Here is a 24,883-nt window from a genome sequence, read left to right on the forward strand (position 1 = left end):
AAACCTCTGCAATGACATGTTTAAGTATGTATTTATTTGTAATGCACATCAAGCAAAGTAATATAATCTGAAAAGAATAGCAGCTTTTAGACACTCTAGCCATCATATGAACTTTAATACATATAATAGCTGAATGGTTCCTTTAATGATTAATTCCCTCTTGCAAACGCATACAGGGATTTTTACGACCCCGAGCTAAACACATCTGCTGGTTACCTTTTGAGGCCACCCTAGGCCCGACCTAAGGCAGCACCCCTAGTTGCCGCTTCCACCATGGTCCATGTCCAAGATGCAACAAAAGTTAGAGAGAGATGATGTCTTATCCCAGGGTGCTTCATCTTGTACCACAGACCATACATACAAGATGTTTAACAATGGTTTTAATGACAAATCCCACATTTTCTCCCTGGTGAGCCACCAAACACGAGTAGAGAAACAGCTACCACATTATCTATTATAGGAGCAGTTGAATGTTGTGCAGTTTTACTAATTCCAGGGACTGCTGAAACTGTGGAGATCTTGAAGCTTAGCTCTTCCAGTATGTGTTTTGCATCCTACTTTGCAAATCGCGACAGGGTCAGTGGCTATTAAGCTGACCCTACAGTTTAAAAGCATACTGTAAAAGCTTACATTAGCATCATAGCTAATAATGAAATACAACATCAAATACAAAAAAAACACAAAGCTTAGACGAGGGATTCCTGAAGGAAAGAAAAATGAATGTGCCAGATTCCTATGTTTTTGGAGCCAAAGTCCCACCTCAGCTACGCCTCCTGGAGTTGAGAAAGAAAGTATGATTTCCTACCTACACGGCAGGCCTTTGTTTCTTTACCCACCCTAAAATATTGTTGCTTTCATGTGTCCATAATTCTAGTTCTTGTGGTATGTATCCTATTGGGGAAATTATAGTCATGCTCAAATGTCACACATTTCTCAAAGTCTAGTCTTACTCCAGTCCCATTCTATTCTCATCACCCTTAACCACCCAAAGCCAAAACTTTCAGTTTTGACTATTCTGTTAAATATCCCCTAGAATTTTTCAATTTAACCCCTTCAGGACCGGGATTTTTAAGCTAGGGTGTCGCTAAAGGACCGGAGCCGTTTTTGTGTTTTTGCCATGTCTTTCTTCAACTGTAATTTCTCTCTTATCAATTGGTGCACCCACACAAATCATATATTGTTTTTTTCAGCACAAGTAGGGCTTTCATTTGAAACCATAGTAAGCTGGGTAGTACATTGTTTTGTTTGAAAAAAACTGGAAAAAGTGGGGAAAAAATGAAAAAAACCGCATTTTTTACAGTTTTGTATACATACAAATTGTACACACATTAAACCAATGGGAAAAAATTATCCCAAATATATTCATTAACTTGTCCTGATTTGGAAACCACCCAACATGGCCAGGATTTTTATCTATTTTGACCAGTATAGGGCAAATATTGCAAGGCATGCATCACGTTTTTGAAATGTAATTTTTTTCAAATTTGGCATGGTAGTCTAATAACTGCAATAGTTGTCACAAATACTGATTATCCCCCCAAAATTATATGTTTATGAAAAGTAGATAAGTCAAGGTGTACAACTAGGGTCATTTTGACACTTTTCAAACAGGGATTTTATCGCCAATTGCTGCCAAATTTTGAGGTATTTTTATATTTTTGGGGTTTTTTTTTGCATATGTTGCAATGTTGCTTTAGATTTTATATTATATTTTGTATAGAATATGTGCAACTGCAGAACAAAACACCAAATTGTGTTCACCAACATCCCCTGGTTCCAACAAGGCCTCACATGCATGGTTCATGCATTTTTTGAGGAAGCTAGAGGGCAAAACTGGAACATGCGCATTTTCGTTTTCACATTTGGAATTTTCAGAAATTGGTTTCCTGGGCCCATATCCCATTTGGGACATTTTGGAAGCCCCCTGCTGTAAATTACCCCATAAAAGTATATATTTATGAACAGTAGACAAGTCAAGGTGTTCAACTAGGGTAGTTTTGACAGTTTTCAGCCAGCCATTTCTTCACTGATGTCTGCCAAACTTCACAGGGAAATTATTTTATAGCGTTTTTAACGCATACATTTCAATGTTGCAATTTATTTCTTGCACAGCATATGTGTAACACTGGAAAAAAAACACCACATTTTGTTCACCAACACCCCCCGGTTCCAACAAGGCCTCACATGCATGGTTCATGTATTTTTTGAGGAAGCTATGAGGGCAAAACTGGAACATGTGCATTTACATTTTTTTAAATATTTTTTTTCATCAGATTACTTGTAAGTGACAGGTTTAGGCCGCTGACATCAATCAGGGAGACCGATCAATAATCAGCGACTTAAAATGTCACCGACAAGTGATCAGGTAATAATTATGATTTTTTCATTTATTAATAATTTGTGTTTTTTCATAATTACCCTAGATGACCCCTCTCTCTTTGTAGAGCAGGGTCATCCGTGGGCTGCCATAATGATCCGATCACTCCTATTGGCCAGGAGTGATCTGATCAGCCCAGCATTTGACCTGGAAGCACCCTGGACTTTCAGGTCAGTGCTGTTATTATTTTTTTATTATTATTATTATTTTATTATTTTTTTTTAATTTATTTATTTTTTAAAAAACATTTTTAATTATTATTTTTTACATTATTTTTTTTAACTCTTTCAATGCTGATGCTCCATTGAAGCACAGCATTGATTGATATTTAGTCCCCACAAGCTTGTGGGGACTAATATTAACCCCTGCAATGCTGCGATGGGGGTCATACACAATCGCAGCATTGAAGGGGTTAATTGAGGAAGAGGGGGGTAGGGGTGGGGGAGGTCTGGTCTCCACACTCATGTGGAGACCAAAGAACCCTGTCTCCCTGTCCCTGAAGCTGCCTCTGGCAGCTGGGACACAATCTCCAATAGACTGGAGATTGTAGGGGAGGAGTCTCTCTGATCAGTCCTACAGGACTGATCAGAGGACTTCTGGGGGCTCGTTTTTGCTGTTGCTGGTCTGCCTGGGCTTCCAGGCAGACCACCAGCAGCAGAACCCCCTAAAAAACGGGAATTAACCCCTTCAATGCCGCAATCGCGGCATTGAAGGGGTTAACGCTGCACTGACGCTCTCATGGAGCGATCAGGCAGCAGGGGGGTGTTGGATCAGGTCCCCACACTTGTGTGGGGACCCATTCAATACCCCCCCACCCTTCCCTGAAGCTGCCTGTGGCAGCTGAAACCGCGATTGCAGATTTTTCTGCAATCGCAGTTTCTGCCTAGAGAATCACTCCGTGGGAGTGATCGTGGGCTTGGGGGCGGGCTTAGACAGGCTGTGCTGTCTGCCCAGGACTCCTGGGCAGACAGCAGCAGCGCCCCCACGATCACCGCGATTGTGGTGATGTGGGGGCGTTTTTTGGAGGAGACGTACCTGGTACGTCCCGGTCTACCGGTGACTGTTAACCAGGAAGTACCAGGTACGTCCCGGTACTGAAGGGGTTAAATGGATTAAAAAACAAAACAAAAACTACCAACACTTTTTGGAAAAAATGGTTTTACTACAATAACGTTTGTTTTGTAAACCAGTCATAAGTATAGCCGTTCCTTGTTGAGTCAGGTTACATTTTACATCAGATATATTTAGGTCTAACCTACTAGTGAAGAAATCAGACACATGATCAAATGTTTTCAATTTTATTTTAAGAAACATTTTTGTACTGAGAGTATGTAAAATCATTACATTATTTTAGTTGCCTAACCACATACAAGGAGCAGTTAAAGCAGCCTTAAAAACAAATTAAAATGCTTAAAATCCTACAGGAAGTAGCATCAGCTCTCTGAAAACCCACCTTTTCCAAGAAGCATACAATCTTTCTTCCCAATACTCAGCCAGCATCTTAATCAAGCCATCATCAAACAACCTCTACAGATCATCCTGACTCGATCAACTCCTTCCAAGCAGTCCTCTGCTTTTGTTTCACTTCCCCCTCAACCACTGACTAGATTGTAAGCTTGAAGAAACAAATGGAGGCTACAATTCCATATAACTTCAAATAATAAATGTACGCGTAGCTGGGTGCTGCAGCGCCAAAAGGACCCGGTCCAGGTTCCAAATTGTGACGCAAAAACAAATAGTTGCACCAGCAATTCACACAATGATATCCATGAACGTATTAAATTAATTTATTACACGTCCGTGGACAATAAAATCAAGGAGGGCAACAGAACAAAAACACGAACAAAAAGGCTAACCCCCTTGATGCGTTTTGCACAAACTGTGCTTAGTCATAAACAGCCAGTAGTTTGTAAGCTTGCATAATCACTGCCCCCTTTTTTAAAGACTCTGATTGTAACAGTGATATGGAATCTCCTGGCGCTTAATGACTAAATGCAATGTAAAATGTCAATTAAGCAAGATCCGTAAAATGTAAACAGTGCATAAAGTGTGCTTGGATGTCCAATGGTCAAAGTTATCAGCCAAGTCAGTTGCAAGTATGCACCCATACCATCATACTAAATGCCATCATATCATGTGAATCAGCAGATTGGCAATACCACCTTCCCGCCACAAAATATTAAGAGGTGTTTCTACAATTAAATGGGGTGGTGTCATTTTTGTTATTTTAAAAAGTCGTCCGATAATTTTACATATTGCTAATAAGCAAGTTTTTTTTAATCATTATCGTGTAATGACATGGCATATCACAACTAATATATAAGTAAATTTTGTTTATAAGGAAAAAAAAAAAACTGGACTGAAAAAATTCATACGCAGGCTAAATTCTGTTTTTTTATTAATCTGTAAATTAACATTCTAGAAAAAAATAGAAAAACCAAAGTATTGCATATTAGCCTTTATGTTTTAGTTATCTATTTGATAACAGTTTATGCAGAAGGTTGGCACACAAAAAAAAGAAAAAAAAACAAAACATGAAAGGTTTGGTAAACAAAAAAAAATCATATTTTACTACATATACAAATCCTTTAAAAAGATGTTACATTTATATTTCACAATAGTTTATTAAATACAAACATTTCCATTAATTAGTCCTGCTAAAATTATATTATGTGCATTAATAAGCCTGAAGTATGTGGCCTATTATTTGCTTCAACATAGGGACAATTGTTGCATTTGCGTTTTTGTTTTTTATTTACCCATTTACAATTAAAAAAATTATATTCCTCTCTGTACAAGCATTAAATTTGTGTAATTAAAGTTAGACTATTCTAAACTCCTACCAGTAAACACAAGTCAGTTGACCTGCCACAATACATTTACACAATCTGTACCTGAAAATGGTACAAAAAATATATATATTTTTTTTATTACATCCTGGAACAGAATACATCTCATCAGTTCATTTTTCAGCTTCTTAAGCTCAACTTCGCTTTCTGTAAAAAAAATTAAAAAAATTAAATACATTAATACTAAATAAGGATTTTTTCTTTATGTAAATAGGGGATTAGCTATATAATAGATGTGTCACCATTAAAAATCTTGTCAATGTTGGGCATTACACTATAATTGGGCCTTTTCTTTATGTCCTGCTCAGTGAGAGCGAGGGAGAGTTAGAGGTTTTTTATTTATTTTATTACTGAATATTAGGAATTATGGTGTTCCCCCTAGATATAGACCTCTTTCCGTCCCAAATTGTGAATTTCTAGTGGGAAAAAAGATGCATTCTTGTACGGCTGGTCCAAAAACAAGGCACTATATACCTTTCTTCCATTCATGATGATTCCTCCGGTTCTTAAATTTAAGTCTCAAAAGGCGACTTTGCTTATTGTACGCTTTAAACGCTTTTACGCTAGAAGAATTTATCCTTCCTTTCCATTGCTACTGGCAGATATGAGAATGAATCAACATGTTTTGGTCAAACCTGGGAAATTTGACTTTAATAGCATGGTTTATTAAAATCTTTGTTCTAGGAACTTTTGTAATCAGCTCCGTTAAATCTTAATCAGTTTACAGAGTGATGCTGATTGATATGGCTTCAAATATGCACTTTAATACATTTATGTTCTAGCCCCCTTGCAAGAGCAATATTTTTTTTTAGATTGAAGTTACACATTATAGCCAGGCAAAAATCTTTTTTTTTTTTTTTCTTTCAAAAATAAATTAATCAGTACAAAGGGAGTAGTAAGAGAAAACATGCTCTTCAGAATTTGACGGCTGATAAGAACCATTTGGCCCATCTAGTCTGCCCATTTCCTGATGTAATCACGCCTTGATCTCCGCTTAGGTTCAGAATACCCATACGCCTATCCAATGCATGTTAAAGTTCCCTCACTGTATAAAATATATATGAACACAAATACTTACAATTCCAGACTCATGTTTTGGTTTAACAATAATGGATTGCTTTTCCTTCTTTTGTTTGTATACTTCTTCAACTTCTTTTAACCTGTAAAATAAAATGTGCATATTAGGGTATTTTAAGTCTAATTCAAAAGGCAGAGCTTTATGGAGCAATAGAACAGCTAAGACATAACTTTTACATAAGGAAAGTATACTCAGGCATTACTAATCCAAAAGTTTCTGACAGAATGGCTATATACATATCCAAATCTTTATCTATAAATCTGTACCTATAGATATTTTAATATCTTGATAAAACGGGTCTAGTAGATCCATCAATTTTGCACCCCCCCCCCCCGTCAGCAGAAGTTAATGAGAAATATTTAAAAAAAAAAAAAAAAAAAAAAGGTACACAAGCTGCCTACCTTTCTTGCAAAATTGCCTTATTTTCTTTCTTCCAACAATCTTTAAAATCAGTGCTAAACTCATGCCAAATACTAAAGAAAGAGTGTAGAGACACTTCTTTTTCTCCCAATTTTGGCTTCACGCAGAAGTAGGCTGCAGTCTCAATAAACCTGCAAATCAACCACAAAGATTTCAGTGTCTTATTCAATGACATGCGCAAACAAGAATACGTTGAAAAGGACACAACTGGTCTGATTCTTTCGAACAATTCACAAAAACAAAGGTTTTGTATTTCCCACTGACATGTTAATGTAAATTGTATAATACAAGTGTTGACATAGCGCATTTGCTTGATTATAAAGTGACCCCCCAAAATTTAAATAATTTTGGAAAAAAGAAAAAGCCCGAATATAAGACTACCTATAGGAAAAAGGTTTTACTAGTAAATATGAATTCACATGTAAACCATTTTGTCATATTTAAAACAAACCGATTAAGAAAAATGCATTTCTTGTTTTATTTCCTTTTATTTGCCAACCTGCCCCCCACTTATGCACATCTGCCTCGGGCTTGCTACTCTTCCCCCAGATATGCCTTATACCCCCCTATAGTCCACTCTTTCACCCAGACTTGTCCCCTGTCCTTTAGCATAGACAATGAGCGAAGACAACCTCCGCTACTACCCGGCCGGAGCACTGAAAGGTTATGTCACTCCAGCGCTCCGTCAGAGGCCCGGGCACAGAAATGTCCGTCACAGAAGTGTCGGGCAGCAGCAGAGGTTGTCTGTGTGCGCTCGAAGAGCCCCCATAAGCTTCCTGTATGATTGTTAGAGCTTAGATGTAGATATGTGTACGTTTACAACGTCTGATAATGTTGAAAAAACACTGTTTTAGGACGACAAATGCTCTGTCCCAATGATTTGGACAGGACGACAAAACATCAGGCATGGATCCTTATACATACCTAGAACGGACCTCTTCCAAAAATTTAGCTGTATCTTCATGTTCAACTTTGGCTGTTTACATATAAAAAAAGAAAATATTATTTTGCAAATATAAAACAGCAATTTTTACATGTGCCTAAGTGTATATACTCATTTCAGAAAGTGGGCCTGTTTTAATGATGAACGATTCAAAGTCAGAACATTGGAAAGAATTCTGCGTAATAAGTACATAAATTGTGATCAACTGTATATATGTTTTGCACACATATGATGATTGCTAGTACATATTAAAATCTAAGCCTTTATTCTCTATGCCTTCACTTGAAGGAAAAAGGAGACTTGTTTTGTGAGGTGTAGTTAAGTTCATTCAAATTTGAAAATTTAGTTCAAATCAACTTCCCAATCAGAGAAACACCATACCAACCCACATTTTAAACTTGACTTCAACTTGATAGCAGCTCGGATGTTATTAAATATTAAATACCAAGAGTTCATAATTTAACTCCACACAACTTTACTAAGAATGCTGAGGTTTGGTTAGACCATGTCAACTGTAATCTGGGGTCAGCGTTATTGACGAACTCATGCAAGTTTCCCAATCATTTTCAATAACATTTAAAAAAAAATGGCCAGAAGTTTAATGTATTTAATAAATAAGTTGTAGACAAAAATTAAATATTTCATCATTGCTGCTTGAACTTGGGCAGAGCATGATGTAATATCTTCCTGTCCGCTATGTATGAGGCCATCACCACCACATTCTTTCAGAATGGCCCAGAAAAAAAATTACACACACTTGAGTGGAGTTGAAAAAGGAGAATGGGTTGTCTAAAATGATACAGAAGAGAAAGGACAGGTGGGTGAACCAGCCAGTAACAGCACATGGGGAAAATCAAGCTTTGATCCTTCTCTGCATTACTCAACACCAGTTTGTCCACCTCTAGATGGGGCATATAAAATAGACCAAGCTGTTGGTGTCTGCGCATCCCTGTGCACATAACAGTTCTTCTTAAGACTGAGTTTAATGTTAAACATAAAAATGTGCTTCATCTTAGGCCACAGGGTTTATGATGAAGCCCTAGATGGACCTGTGGTCCCATGGACCCCGACAGGGACCACAACTGGTTAAAAGGAAACTAGGTTTTTACAGGAACAGACCCTTAATATAGTACCTCTGCTTAAAAACTCTTCCATGTTATTTTTGAACGGCTGCAAATGTTCTTCTAAGGATTTCTGGTAAACCTTCACTGCTTCTGTCTCACTTGCTAAAATAAGCAAAGAAAAAATATACATAAAAATTAAAGAATGAGAAAAAGAGAAACATATACACTTACATTTGCAACCAAATACTGGACATTTTAAAATTCTCATACTGCACTCATGTGTGTATGAAAAACAATAAACAAGGAAATATAGGATTATCAACCAGTGGTATTTTGCACTTAGGCAGGTATAAAAATTAAAGCAGGGACAGCAGGAAAACATCTTAAAAGGGAAAACATTTTTATTTTGCTAGTATCAAATAAAAAAGACTGCCTACAATAGTAGCCTACAGGTCAGCAGATAAAATACAAACATTTCCCAATAATTCCCAAAACTAAGTAAAACCAAAATGAAAAACATAAAATCAGCCCTGGAATTTGTAGACAGTGCATTGAATGGCCATTAAGTCCAACAGAAATATGTGGAATATAAGTATGTCAATATTCCAATTATACACAATAGGCTTTAGTCCTCATGTCATTTAGACACATATATTGTAGCATTTTATTCACAACATGATAAAGATAAAAAGAAAAAAAACATACCAAGAAGATCTTTTTTTATTTTGCGTACATCTTTGACAAAATCATCAAACTTCATCTGTGAGGCTTGGAAGAGATCTTGGGGTTCAGGTAGTGTATATACACAGTCTTCTTTTCCAGCATTCTAAAATCCAAGGCACAAGATAGACTTTTTACGCAACAAAAGATAAGGTATAGATTGGATCACAAAAAGTTTGTAAATATATGCAGTATTTTGTAGTAGTTTATTTGTAATATTTTTTTCAGATACAAACATGTTATATAATTACTTTAAAGCACATGGCTAACTGGCACTTATTTATACCAACTGCAGAGAACAGCGTTAGACACAAATAACAATGTCAGGTAGCTTTGTCAAATTGTAAGAGTTACCAACTACATGTAATATAGAGAGGAGAAAAAATGGGAGAAAATATAAATGGTTTCAGATCCCAGCCTGTCTAGAAGAGTCTGCTTATAACCCAAGCCCAAAATATCCTCTCTGCATGATGTGGATCTGAGCATTCAGCGATGATCCACTGACAGAAGGTGAGTAAAGGATGAAGGCTGCAGGCTCTGGCTTGAACCCCTACCCCTGCAAAGAAGAGCCAGGCACTCTCAAGTAACCCATTTCAATGTCTCAAACAAGTCTAAGAAGAATACAGCTCTACGCAGTTTTAAAAGTACAATAAAAATGCCACACAGTTAAAAAGCATGCATGGCAAAATGGGAAATAAAGTTCTATTCTAGACTGTACGTTTACCTCATCAAAATGTCGCAAATAGTATGAGACGATGTAAGAAAGTAGATTCCTTTTGTTGTCCTACAAGAAAAAGAAATTCTATATTAGATCACATTCTGGCTCTGATATAAAGTCTTATTGCCGATCTTGTATTTTAATTATGTGAAACGCACTAGCAGAATTATCTAATGTAAACACAATGTTAAAAGCTGGAATTTTATCATTGAGACAACCTGCTTGAACATCCAAAGTATACAAGGACTTTCAGACCAAATATTTATGTGTTTTTTACATTTTAAGGTCCATCTAGAAGTGCTGGAGTTTCGGGTCAGTATACTTTCTACTGCTGTGTAATGTATGCAGGCCCAGAGTTGAAGAAAGAAAAAACCTGTATAAATCATGTAGTAAGAAAATAAATATACCATTTTGAACACCTAACACATTCACAAATTTCATTCAAACATGTGCCCTGAAATGTCCTTAATGTTGTGATTATTCCAAAAGATATTTTACCATACTTTTTAGGACTAACAAATTGATAGCTGTTGCATACAAAAAACACACACTATAGTAAGAAATCTAAAACTAACAAGTGTTAAAGTACAATGGGAAAACATGGGTACCGAGGAATAAAGAGGGCTCCCAAGTCAGAAATTCTAACTTTGAAAAGCCAGGCTTTGCTAAAATTCTTTGCTGAGCTGTTTAGGTCAAGTTTTATGGGTAGGACATCAGATTCAATACACAAAATAAGTTACCTCAAAGCCTTCCATCTGACATGGAACACAAAGCCAAACAACCCAAACTGACAACAGTGTTGGTTGAATCTAGTTGTAAGCTTTTAACAATTGATTAGAAAATATTGTAAACAGAAACCAATATGGTTTCTACACAAAATGCAGTGAAAAATAGAAAGCTATATATTTTATTCGGAAGACAGAGGCGTCCTTTTAGAGATATAAAGAACATATGACAATCTCAGCTAAAGGGGAGAATGTGACAAATTCTCAAATATATAAATGACAAAGAAATACAGAAAACGTTGGACCCCTGAAAACAGATTTTATTTGTAACCAAAGTAACTGCCTCATTGCTTTGGAGGGAATTTATATCACGTTGGGAACATATCGGATAAAAGATTAATGTTTTGCCTTCTGCTACTGTATGCCAGACAGATATGGGCAATTGGGAAGGACTGACCATCATGGACACTGCATGTGTTTTTTTTTTTTTCTTTTCTTTGAACCCAAGGAACTCTAAATGGATACTTACATTGCTCTTAACATCTTTCAGCTTTGGCAGAATATCAAGTGCAAATCCATCTGCTTGTCCTCTGGTTCTGTTTCCTCCATTCATATAATTTCCAAAAGCAAGTACTAGACCCAAGACACGCAGAACTGCAGGGTCCTCTCTTAATGTCTAAACATAGAGATAGATTGAGAGTTACACAAAGGTCATCTGGTACAGTAAGTCAGTCTCAGGGAAAAAATTGCTAAATGTATTTTATGCAAGTATATATAAAAAAAAAAATCAGAAAAGAAAAACAAAAATCGCTCTGGTCCTTTAGTGTAAAATAGCCTGGTTCGTAAGGTGGTAAACAAAATATCAGTCCAACCACCTACTTAGGAAATGTTTAATTAGTACTCCAAGAAAAACTGTTTTGCTTTGTGTTAATTTACACCCTCTGTCATCTGGGCCCAAACAAGGGAAATGGGCTGTATAGTACAATGAGGGTGTCTTTGGCACATCAGGGAGACCCGACCCTATACATACGTATCGGTTGTACAGTACACCACTGATGGTAGCACTGTACACACACATACACTATAATCGGTGCATGCAATACAATGCTATTGTAATTGTACCCTGATTAAACATAAAGAACTAATAACTAACCCGACACACTTTCTGTAGTAATTCAAGCTTGCGGTGAATGGAGCCAATGCTTTCCGAAATAGTTGAATGTAGCAAGATGCAAAAAACTCGCTCTGAAAAATTTGGTATCGTTGTCAGTTCATAAAGGAACCTGGACAAAGAAAAAACAAAAACCAAGGCATTTATAATGAAATAAGCAAGACGCTTTCATGAGTCAACGTTACAAAAGCAATTATCCAAAATGTACTTTTACAAGACTATAAATGGATGAAGTGGTGACCATGGAGGATAAGATTCTATAAGATGACGTTCTTGGGTAGAGATCATAAACAAGACAAAACAAAAAAAAACCGGTAACACGTATATAAAAAACAAGGCAATTGATCTTTAGCTTGTCCTAGGTCGGCAGTTCCCAATCCAGTTCTCAAGTCACATGTATTTTTTTTTTGCCAATGACTTATTCCTGTCCTGTTAGGAAACCCTGCCCTAAACATATAACTAGGACAATATTTTCAGAATGTTAAATGTTGATTTGGGAGAGTATAATCTAACATGTAACAACAGGCATATTAAAAACTATTCCATAATGAAAAACTTATTTGATAGTGAGCTTTGTCTAAATTTAGTTTGGCGGACTTCTTTTTCATGAAGTGGAGCCCGCGCTGCAAAATGGATAATTAACACAGTGACTGAACCTTTTACAAGTAGCTAGCATTCAAGGGTAACTCAACTCTTCCTAATAGAGAAACTACCACATGGTTAATATTTTATGGTAAATGCACAGCTAGTTGATGAGATGAAGCAAGGAAACATCTCAAATCCGCAATTTGTTTACAATTACTATCACATATACAATGTCTGGCGATTAAAGGGGTTGTAATTATCCCCATCTCCTTATTTGGATAAGCAAAACTAACCATAATTTGTTCTTTTGTAGGCTTGGCACCTAAAAGCAAGTTGGAGATGGCAAACCTCTCGAACCGCGACAAACATTTGCCCACAAAGCAGGTAAGTGAATGCGTGGGGCTCATGCCCCACTATCCATTGATAGGGTCTCGTTTGAGTCACCTGATGTGCTCCCCTGAGTCGCGACTTGTGCACCACTCACATAGTCAATGGCAAATGTCCTCAGCCCATGTTAAATGAAAATCCAAGAGTGCTTTGCATTTATATCCCTCTGAAGACATTGGGAAAAAGAAGTCAGAGGCAGATGGCCAGAGTTAACCTGTTTGGCATTAGGCCACAGACAGGCTCCACTTGGCGAGATGGCTGCTGGACCCTATTTTGGAGGTTTAGAACTTTCTTTTTGACCCAGGTTACCCTACGGATGATTTAGAACTGAGGTCCATGAGCATTCATATGGACTGGAGGCACTTTCTAGTCCAAAGATAGACAAAGGGTGTATATTGGTCAATCATGACCTCTGATATTTCGGACCACTTAGCAGAGAAAAAAAGTCAGTTTAAATAGTTTACCAAGAACCTCTTTAAATCAAGCCATCTTAATAAATTGTTCATTTTGGTTCGTCCAGTGCCAAAATGCGAAGTCAACTTTTGCCTTCATCCAAAATTATTTCAGGTGGAGGGCCTACAGGATCTCCCAAATATTCAATCAGAGGGCTCTTGGATGGCCAAGGCTGACCTAAGGGACATTTTCCACTCTGTTCCAATGTATCCTCCTTATTGGAGGTTAGTAATGGTTTTCTGGAAAGGCTGCGTCTTCCAGCAGAAGCTAATTGTATTTGGTCTTTCCAACTCTCTGTATAATGTCAAACTTGATTCTTGGGGTCACAAAGAGTTCATCCAAAAAAAAAAACGGTCCTCGATCCAATTGGAGATCTCAAGAGCTCAACAAATCCATCCATGGGACCAGCTGGTTTTCCTAGATCATTGGGCTGTCAAGGATCTCAAAGTCTGGTCCCATAGGACTGTTCCTCATCCTTGGCTAATTCTGAAGCCCCTCATGTCTATTATGACAGATGTATCCCTTTAAGGGGAGCAAGGCGGTAAAGGATATCTGTTCAAAGATGGTGTGTCCTTGGGTGTGATACATGAACCTCTCCATTGGTCGCCTTCAGGATCATCAAAAAGACTCCAGTTTTTTGTCCATATTGTATGGGGAAACAAGGTCCAAACTACTTTGTCAAGTGCGGTTTAGCATTGAGGCCTCTGTTGGAATATAATTTGCTCAGAGTATATTCCAGGAGAACAAAACTAACAGACGGGCTTTCTCAGACAGACAATCTCACTCTCCATGATATCTCTCAAACAGGACAAGTTTATGTTAGTTACTTCCTGCATGGGTTCGAGAGCAGTGGACCTCTTCGCTTCACCAACAAAGCTTCCTCTTCACCTCTACAGAACTTGGTTCTGGTGAGCTTAGAAGATGGACCACTTCTCCTTCCCATGCACCCATATCCAACACTTTCAGGCATTTCCTTCCGGTCTCCACTTCCTAAAGTAATTCAGAAAGTACAGGATGACAGGTCACAGGATACCCTAGACTCCTGTGTTTCATCATATGAGCATCTCCACTTTTACTAGTCTGATAAAACAGTATTAAGGGGTTGGATCCTATTTGCAATGTATTCAGCCGGTATTGATACTTCTTTCTTTAGAGGACATTCTTCCTCGGCGCACTTAAAGGCCTTTGTTCTAGGGAAATAGGATTGCCAGCTAAGCGCCCACAGCACCCACCACTCACCCTGGGGATGCTTATAGGCTGTTGCCTGCTGCTTAGGGCCTTTAGGATTGTGGTTTTCTTCACTAACCCCTGTCTTTCCCACGTATCTTTATTTTCGGGACGGATGCCTAGGAAAAAGGCTCAGTGTTTTCCCCTTGTTAACTGAAGTTTGTCAGCTTATTTCTCTTCTAGAACAGTCCAGCATTCTCCTTATTTCCTTTTATCGAGTTGGCCAAATAATGCACACATCCACTGCACGCTGTTTGGACAAATGTTTTTCCACTGTTGTCTTTTGGAGGTTTGCCATCTCCCACTAGCTGTTGCTAGGTGGCAATCCTTATCCATAGAACAAATGAGGTTTGTAAATCATGGATTCAAGCAAACTCTGTGTGAAATATATTTTACAAATGCACATGTAAGACTACATTAATTAATCCGGACATGTAGTTAATTATTTAAGAAATTCCTTACTGCTCAGGTTTATCCAGTGGTTTGGAATTATCCTTATTTTTTGAAGACTTTACATGTTTTTCAATCTTCTCTTGTTCTTCTGACACAGCTCTCTAAACAAAACAGTTAAAAAAAACAAACATTTAAAATATTGTAATTGTTTCACATATACAACCATTACATAATATGAACAAGTGTGCGTATCTGGGAAGAGGCACATAAAATACTTTTAGAAATGTTGAAAAATATGTATGATGTGATTTGTCACAGTACACAAATGGCATGCATTTAATCTTGGGTTATTCAGTAGTAAGTTTAATAGACAACTTTGGTTATTGGCTGAGACAGGTTCAGCACACTATGCATGATGAAGGGCCAACCTTGGCCAGCTTCTTCCTCTGGAAACACTGAGCTGACCCAACATAAAAAGACAGTTTAGCTGGCGAGACGTCTTTTACGAGTTATACTGATTTCATGATGCATTATGCAGGGCCAGGTCATCCGTTCTTACCGAAGTTCACAAGGATTGGGCCTTCATACAGAAGGTGCAAAGGATGGAAATTGTTTAATATATGGCCATGGCAATAATCCCATTACATAGTCTTGTTGTTACGTTATGACAACAGGGTTAGGAAGTGTATCCATATTGTTAAATCTGTTAAATTTAAAAAAGAAATATATATATATATATTTTGTTACTTACATTCTCATACAAAGCCTGAATAGTTTCTAGGTCAACTACAGAATAGTCCATCTTCAGCACAGCTGTGAGAAAGAAATGTTGAAAAGCTGAAATTTTTAACCTAAACAAACAAATTTATTTATAGGAAACCAGAAAGTTTTTTTGTTTTTTTTTACCCAAAAGCCAGTATGCTTTAAGACAAGATGAAGCCATCTTAAAAAGGATAGTAACAATATCTAGAGGGGAAAAAAAAAACCTTAATCCCCAATAGTGAATCTTTCAAATAAACCCCTTACGCTACACAACAGCCAACGACAATCTCCAAGTAAAATCCATAATGAGCAACTGGGTAAGGCCAATACATCTCTGGCATCTCTGACAAACATCATTGGGTTCATATTACATGTTCACCCCAGCAAGTACATCACATGTCCTTGCAGGAATTACATATCGATTTTTCTTCAGGACAAGCAAGCCTTTCTTTTGAAAACATACATGCAAATGTAAGCCATTTATTCCTGAAAAACACAGGGAGAAAAAGAAAATGCCACTTTTCATCCTTTAACCTATAAATATTTACACACACACACAAATGCAAATGAAAAGAAAACAGACGAAAATATATTTAGGAATATGCCCTGAGTTTGGAAACCCCTCGTATTTCCATTCAGTTTGGTAGCTACAAGGCAGCACTATTTTTAACCCCTTGATGACAATTGCCGGTCCAGGCACGTCACGGAAAAACATGTCGTTAACGACAAATGACGTGCCAGGACCGTCATTTGTTAAAACGGGTAAAAAAAAAACTAAAAACAAAAAAACAAAAAACCTCGAGGCATTCAGCAATGCCACGATCGGCATCAGGGGCCATGTCTGGCCCCTCCCCGGGGCGTCAACATCCGCCATACAATGTATGGCGGCGGACGCCCGTTTTAAAAGCGTTTAGGAGGCGATTAACCATCACCTCCTAAACTTAAATGGTGTCGCTGGAATGCCTCGATCAGGAGGCATCCAGCGACACCAAACACTTACCTTAGTATGGACTGTGACCGCTCCGGAGAGCGGTCACAGCCGCAGCTGCCGGTGATCTTCGCCATCAGCAAGATGGCGGCGGCCCGGGAAAAAAAACAATAAAGACGAAAAAGTTTGCTAGAGGGTCTCCAGACCCTCTAGAGAACTCTGGCTCCACTTGCAGGTTGAATACAGGTACTGCATTCAACCATGCAAGTCAATGGAGCCCAGCTTTCTAATCACAGTGTGATTAGTAAAAATAAATAAAAAAATAAAATACAATTTATAATAATTAGAAAAAAATTGTAAAAAAAACAGTACAATGTAAAAATAATTTCCCTCTGATGTCACTATCAGGGGAACCTTCAAGCTGAAAAAAAAAATGTTAAAAATGTTTTAAAAATGGCAAAAAAAATTTAAAATATATATATAAAAAATATATTTTTGTGAGCAAGTCCTAAAATTAGCACATTAGCTTAAAACAATTCTCGCATGGAAAGAGTTAAAATACTGGCATATTAAATGCCCATGGGGTGTCTACTTTTAAAAAAATGTATGATTTGATGGGGTAAATTGAATTGGCCGGATTCAACAATGTCCCAATTAACACGGGGGGGAAGAATGGCCACACATCTAATTTCCAATTAGAAAAATGCACACGTACCAAATGTGGCCTTTTAGTTCCCCCAAAAAATGACAAACCCATGCATGTGGGGTATCACTGTACTCAGGAGATGTTGCTGAACACATATTGGGGTGTCGTGTGACAGCGGCATATACCAGGAGCTGTAAATTCATACATAAAGTAGGTGTGTGTGGGAAAAATACACACAAAAGAATACTACTGCAAACTTTGAAAAAATGCTGGTGGTAAAATGTGTGCATGCAAAGAGTTAAAATACCAGCATTTAAAATACCCTATGGTGTCTAGTTTTCAAAAATATATGGTTTTGTTGGGCCCACTGAAATGGCCCGGCTCAAAGATGTACCAAATAGGGCATGGGCAGTGGATCCCCAAATGCCAAAGTTCAACATTGAAAAATGTGCATGCCCCAAATGTGGCCCTTTTGCCCCCAAAAAGCCAGGCAAAATCATTCATGTGGGGTATCACTGCACTCAGGAGATGTTGCTGAACACATATTGGGGTGTTTTGTGATAGTGACATATACGAGAACTTTTTAATTCATACCTGAAGTAAAATGTGTGTGGCAAAACAAATGCAAAAGAATGACTACCACAAAGTTTGACAAAGACTGGTGGTAGATATGGTGCATGGAAAGAGTTAAAATACTAGCATTTGAAATACCCTGGGGTGTCTAGTTTTCAAAAATATATGGATTTATTGGGCATACTGAAATGGCCCAGCTCAAAGATGTACCAAATAGGGCATGGGCAGTGGATCCCCAAATGCCAAAGTTCACCATTGAAAATGCGCATGCTCCAAATGTGGCCCTTTTGCCCCCAAACAGCAAGGCAAAATCATTCATGTGAGGTATCGCTGTACTCAGGAGATGTTGCTAAACACATATTGGGGTGTTTTATGATAGTGACATATACCAGAACCTGTTTATTCATACCTAAAGTAAAATGTGTGTGAAAAAACAAATGCAAAAAAAATTACTACCATAAAGTTTGACAAAGGCTGATGGTAGAATTAAAATACTTAAAATACTAGCATTGGGAATACCCTGGGCTGTCTAGTTTTCAAAAATATATGACTTGATGGGGTAAATTGCATTGGCCGGCTTCAAAGATACCTGAAATGGCACATGGGGGGAAGAATTACCAGATTTGGAAAAAATGGCTTTGAAATAGCAAAACGCTACCTGTACTTTTTGCCCCATAATGTGTAGAAAAAAGCAAAAAAATATAAAAACATTGGGTATTTCTAAACTCAGGACAAATAGTAGAATTTAGCAGGTTTTTTCATTACCTTTTATAGATGAGTAAAAGATTTTTCAACTAAAAGTTAGAAAGTCATTTTTTTCTAAATTTTTCACCATATTTTATACTTTTTTTAATAGTAAATAATATGATACAATCAAAACAATGTCATCTAAAGAAAGCCCTTCTTGTCCTGAAAAAAACAATATCTAATGTGTGTGGGTTCAGTAAACGGGAAAGAAGAAAATTACAGCTAAACACGAGCAGCGCAGAAATGTTACGAAGGGTACAAAAAGTAAAATCAGCCTTTGTCACGAAGGGGTTAAATGGCATATACTGGGTGCTGGGGACCAATACCAGCTAAAAAAAAACAAAAAAAAACAAAGCTGCTAAACAAAAGTTTATACCATATTGCCTCGAATATAGGGCGCATTTTAAATTTTAAATAAATTATTAAAGAAAAAAATAAACCACATTAGTGGAATGGTAAAACAGCATTTCTTTAATGAACAGGAATACATGTATTTTAACATTTTTGGTATCTACCGTATTTGCTCGATTATAAGACGAGGTTTTTTCAGAGCAAATGCTCTGAAAAATACCCCTCGTCTTATAATCGGGGTCTTCTTATAATCAGACCTCAAATAGGTCCGACTATGAGATGACTAAGATCCAGGGGACATGGATCCTCCTGTCCCCCCCCCCCGCCCCACTTACCGGAGCTTCTGAGTCCCCTGTCATGCAGCCGGGGGAACGTGTAGATGTCTACACGATTCGCGTAGACCTTCCCCGACGCGGGGAATTCTCTCGCGTAGACATCTACACGCTGTCCTGGCTGCATGACAGGGGGTTAGAAGCACCGGTAAGTTTGGGGGGGGGGGGAGTGTTAAATGGGGGGCTTAAGGCATTTCTGGAGGCAGAGTGTTCTATGAAATGCCTTTTAACCCCCTTAATGCCACTCTGCCTCCAGAAATGCCTTTTTAACTCTCTATACGCCACTCTGCCTCCTGAAATGCCTTAAACCTCCCTATATGCCACTCAGCCCCATAATGTGCCTTTTAACCCCCTTAATGCCAGAGTGACATATAGGGGTATAAGGCATTTCTGGAGGCAGAGTGTCACATAGAGGGTCAAAAGGCATATCATGGGGCACAGTGGCATATAGGGTTAAAAGGCATATCATGGGGCACAGTGGCATATAGGCTATAAGGGGTATAAGGCATTTCTGGGGCAGATGTGCATAACTGGGGGGGGCAGGTTGGAAAATAGAAGGAAATAAAACCAAAATATTTTTCTCAATCATAGCTTTTATTAAAAAAATAGTTTACATGAATTAACATTTACTGGTAAAACTTTTTTCCTATAGGGTCGTCTTATATTCAGGCTTTTTTCCTAAATTAATATTCAGATTTGGGGGGTCGTCTTATAATCGAGCAAATACGGTATTACGCAGTTAGTCAGCATAGGTTATATACAAACAGAAAACCAATAGCCATTTTAGATAGATATGTGCCTCTGCCCCACCCCTGATATGCCACTCTGCCCCCCAGATATGCTTTATGCCCCCTAGAAAAGCCCACCTGACCCCTGGAAATGCTTTATGCCCCCTAGAACCGCCACTCTGCTTCTTAGAAGTTCAACAATTTAATCTGTGCCAAACATTGCAGTACAGTTTTTAACAAAAATTTCTTTCCAACGGCATGTGCAAGTACAGAAACCACTTGATTTGTATTCAGCAACACCCCCTAGGTATAGCAATATCCCATATGCATGGGTAAGTCATGTTGTGTGGATGTTGGAGGGTCAAAATTGGAACATGTTCAATCTTGGAATTTTGACAGATCACTTTACTGGGCCCATGTCTAATTTGAGGCAGAGTAGAGGTACCATATTTAAATTTAACCCCATAAGACTAAATTATATAATATCCATGAAGAAAATAACCTAATATGACCTAAAATAATAATATTAAAGTAGAAAAATGCTTAAGTCCTGCAAGCGCTTCTATTTTCTTCATGGATAATTGCGGTCGAGGATCAGTACCAGGGCAAGTAAATTTATGGATTAGAAAGTGCCTTTCATTCGTGGGGCAAATAAATAAATATATATATACACACACCAAAAACTAATTTAACAGAAATGCAAGTTATTGTTTTTTCTTCAGCCCTTTCACATTTTGGAGTCTTTCCTTTTTTTTCTTGCATACATGGCATGGTTTTTGCTCAGGTTCATTCCCTGGGTGTGGGGACATTTTTAATTTTCTGTGACTCAGTTTAGTGATTATATCCAGCGGTAAGGTCAGGTGATAACATAAAGGGTAATGATTTGTGAGTCTCTTCCAGATATTGCTAGCCCTGTCTGCAGGAAGTTCGGAATTCAAAACCATGAGCAAGAAATCCAAAGCAGCGTTACAATATGTAATTATTTTTTTTCCACCACCGAAAATCCTGGGCATAAGAGGGGTTTCCAAACTCATGTATACAAAGATATTTTGAGGTTTTGATTCTCATTTGCACTAGATGTGTACAACTTATAACAGGGTTTAGGGGGTTCAAAAAAAACATTCACTTCTTAAAAAAATTGAAAATGCCATCTTCTAGTGTTAAAATGTGTCTTCCTTAAGGGCTTAATTCTATCTAAGACTTTTGTACAATTTGACCCAAGGGTTAATATGTTGGCCTAAAGCTACCATCAGTGCCAGCTCTACCTCATAACCATTTTAGGCAGCTGTCCCTCTAAGAAATGGAGAATGATATATGGTTGCCAATGCACTTATATTACCATATTCCTAAGCAGTGTTCCCTCTAAGCTGTGCGCTTGTGTGCGCGCACATAGCTTTTTTAGAGAGCGCATATGTCCAAAAATTGTGCGCACAACAGTTTTTCCCCAAAAAAGAAGAAAATAATAATTTTTTTGAAACTTTATACAGCGTGGAGATTGTGCGCACCATATTTTTGCTCTGTGAAATTTTTTGCACAAGAGAAATTTTACTATATTTTTCAGCACTTGTACTGTATGTGAGCGCCTGTTCATATTTTGGCTTATATCCTTCTAAAAACCCAGAGCTGCCCCAACTAATGTGGACAAGGTTCTGGCAACTTTGATGCAACACCATGAATTTTATGAGCCATTTAGCTGTGTAGTGCATTATAATATAGCATAACTAAAAGACTCAATATAAGGGTAGCATTTTTTTCTTATTTTAATAAAACATACATTGCTATCATAAGACAGAACGCATACTGATATCTAGATATATAATAAATAATGTTCTTACCATGCTGAATGTCTTTCATGTCTAAATGGAGACTAGACATTAATATTCCAACTGCTTGAGATCTCTTATTGCTCAACAACTTGACAACCTATTAACAGAAGAAAAAAAAAGCTTAACATACAGTTAACAACTTTAAAGGAAAATTATGATCAACCACCACAAAATCTTTACCATGGTAGAGTCCTTAAACAGTGCCACTGAATCGGCTGCTGCTCTATAATAATATAATGTAACAACCAATCGCTCGCAAATATATGCACACGGCATAATTATATATATATTTTATTTTTTTTCTCAAGGACAGTAATAATGTGCCTTTGGGTAAATCTACACTGCCAATGACAACCTATTCAAACCTAACAATTTTAATTGCGTAGTTTTCTATGACAAAAAGTTAATCAGCTAATGTTTGCACAACAATTCACGTGTAGTAGTTGCATTATAGGTACTAAAGTTTCTATGTTTTTTTTTTTTATTTTATTGTATTTTTTGTTTTTTTAGGTACAGCTTTGCAGCTTGTAGTCTAAATTCGGGTACCCGAATACAACAGTAGCTAATATTTAGTTTCATTTATACAGCTGCTTAGAATTTAGAAAAGTCCACCCACCCTGCAGAAGCGGTCTATGTACTAGTAGTCGTCTCCTATTTCCTTTATCTAGTACTCTAGTGTGTCTAAGGCTAGGTTTCCACTTGGGTTTTTTTGTGCAAAAATGCCCATAATAACGCTAATTCAGCCACACGGCGTTTTATTAGTGAAAAAACGCTGCGGCCAGATGTTAGCTGTTCTTCAATAGGAAATCGCACAATGCCATATCCACTTGGCGTTTTTCTGTTTGGCGTTTTTTCAGTCCTCTTTGGCGTTTTACTGCTTTTTTGGGCTCTGTGGCAGTTTAAAAAAAAATAAAAAAATAAATAAAAATCGCAGAATGTTGACACTGGCGTTTTTTGCAAGGAAATCTTAGCATTGTGGGTTTTGAAAAAGCCATGTGGGTTTTGCCTTGGCGTTTTTTATGGCGTTTTTTTTCCACAGTTACAATGCAGAGGATGTACCCAGTATCTGTGTGTCCTACGAGAAATAGGCTGGAAACAAACAGTTTCACAAAGTTCATATTGAATTTTACACCATTTGGAACAAACATGCCATTACAAACAAACATACCCAACTGGTTCCTGCGTGCCAAAAGCAACAGCAAACAATTCGCATCCTCATTTGGGGCCAATCTTCCTAGAGGAGCAGACAGGGCCGGACTAGGACTGAAAAGCAGCCCTGGAAAAATTTGGAGACCAGCCCCATATAGTTTATCTCACGGTCAAGCTCTTATACCCACACGCACCCCTTATACATACCCGCGTCACACTATTCGCCATTCTTTTTATCTCATTATTTGTATTAAAATGCCAGAAAGCAAAAGTGTTAAAAGGCCCTAATAAATTAAATACATTACACATAATGGGATCAAAACATTTGCTACTGCGAACATTTTTAGATGAAAAAGTTCCATTTTATTCAGTGGAACAAAACACTTCTTCACGATATTCTGGTAAGAAACTTTTATTTCTTTATTAATTCATGTAGACTATTTTTTTCCATATTTAATAAAAGCTATGATTGAGACATGTTTGTTTTTTTTTTCCTTTCATTTGACAACCTACCCCCGAGTTATGCACCTCTGCCCCCAGGCTTGCCACTCTGCCCCCTTGATATGCCTTCTAACCCCCTATATGCCACTCTGCCTCCAGAAATGCCTTATACCCCCTATATGCCACTCTGTCCCATGATATGCCTTCTAACCCCCTATATGCCACTCTGCCATATAGGGGGTTAAAAGTAGACTTGCGCATTCGTCTTCGGGCGAACATGAAAACGAGCACGAAGAGGCCGTTTTTTTGTTCGTTCCGAAGACACGCCGAAGAGAATACAGTGCCGGCAAAACGTAGCGAAGACGAAGACTCACAACCACGAAGAATCGAAGATTCGTCTTCGTTTTTGCCGCGCAGCCGCCAAAATTTCAAACAGGAGTGAGCTGATCTCGTCTGTCCAATCAGCTCACTCTTGTGACGTCACGCTAAGGGTCTCGTCCAATGCCTGTGCTGCTGTTTTTTGAATTCTGAAGGCGCCTTTATAAAGACCAGAGCTTGCCTGAGAGATCCATTCATTTTTCGCTGTGACTGTTTTTGGCAACACTGCTGTGCTGCATCCGAGCGTTACAGAGAGATTGTTCTGTTCTGTGTGAGACTGGTAAGCCTTAGCCTGCCATTTCTCACAGTGTACTTCATCCTCACTTCAGTGCTACTTAATATAATTAATAATAATAATTTGATTAATTTAATTTTTTTTTTTATTTAATTTGTCATCAACTGTAGTGTAAGTGCTGTTGAGTTGACAGTGCACCCAGTGGGGTGCCCTTGCCCTGGGCTGGCACTAGTGCCTACTGCCTGTCCTGCTTAAATAAATTAAATAGAATTTATAAATAATAATTTAATAGAATCTATAATTTAATAGTTCATTATAATATTATATATATGTTACTTACCTGCCCCTGGCTCCCACGTTGCCGCCACGGAGGAGAGGGAGACCCCCCTCCAACACACGACCACCGGAGCCGCCACGGAGGAGAGGGAGACCCCCCTCCAACGCACGACCCCTGGAGCCGCCACGCAGGAGAGGGAGACCCCCTCCAATGCACGGACACCGGAGCCGCCACGGAGGAGAGGGAGACCCCCCTCCAACGCACGGACACCGGAGCCGCCACGGAGGAGAGGGAGACCCCCCTCCAACGCACGGCTACCACCGCTGCAGCCTCCTCGCAGGAGAGGGAGGCCGCCCTCCAACGCGGTGCCGCTTCCTCCGTCATCTGCAGGATTGCACCT

At 38.2% G+C, this 24,883-nt stretch overlaps 1 protein-coding gene across 1 annotated transcript in view; it reads right to left on the bottom strand.

The window, feature by feature from the left end:
- Window positions 1-7,393: 7,393 nt before the first annotated feature.
- The window catches only part of LOC149283395 (formin-2-like), a 38,185-nt gene continuing 20,695 nt past the window's right edge, over window positions 7,394-24,883 (bottom strand). The window contains exons 5-13 of the mRNA XM_089497625.1: window positions 22,013-22,100; window positions 15,862-15,923; window positions 15,180-15,271; window positions 12,048-12,177; window positions 11,424-11,570; window positions 10,176-10,235; window positions 9,437-9,557; window positions 8,801-8,893; window positions 7,394-7,500 (exon numbers count right to left, since the gene is read on the bottom strand). Of these exons, the coding sequence (XP_089353751.1) occupies window positions 7,394-7,500; window positions 8,801-8,893; window positions 9,437-9,557; window positions 10,176-10,235; window positions 11,424-11,570; window positions 12,048-12,177; window positions 15,180-15,271; window positions 15,862-15,923; window positions 22,013-22,100 (900 nt within the window). The remainder of the gene's footprint in view (window positions 7,501-8,800; window positions 8,894-9,436; window positions 9,558-10,175; window positions 10,236-11,423; window positions 11,571-12,047; window positions 12,178-15,179; window positions 15,272-15,861; window positions 15,924-22,012; window positions 22,101-24,883) is intronic.

This window comes from Sceloporus occidentalis, unplaced genomic scaffold (genome assembly GCF_023333645.1).
Source record: "Sceloporus occidentalis isolate IW3139 unplaced genomic scaffold, rSceOcc1.0.p SCAF_105, whole genome shotgun sequence".
In the NCBI taxonomy this organism is placed as follows: Eukaryota; Metazoa; Chordata; class Lepidosauria; order Squamata; family Phrynosomatidae; genus Sceloporus; species Sceloporus occidentalis.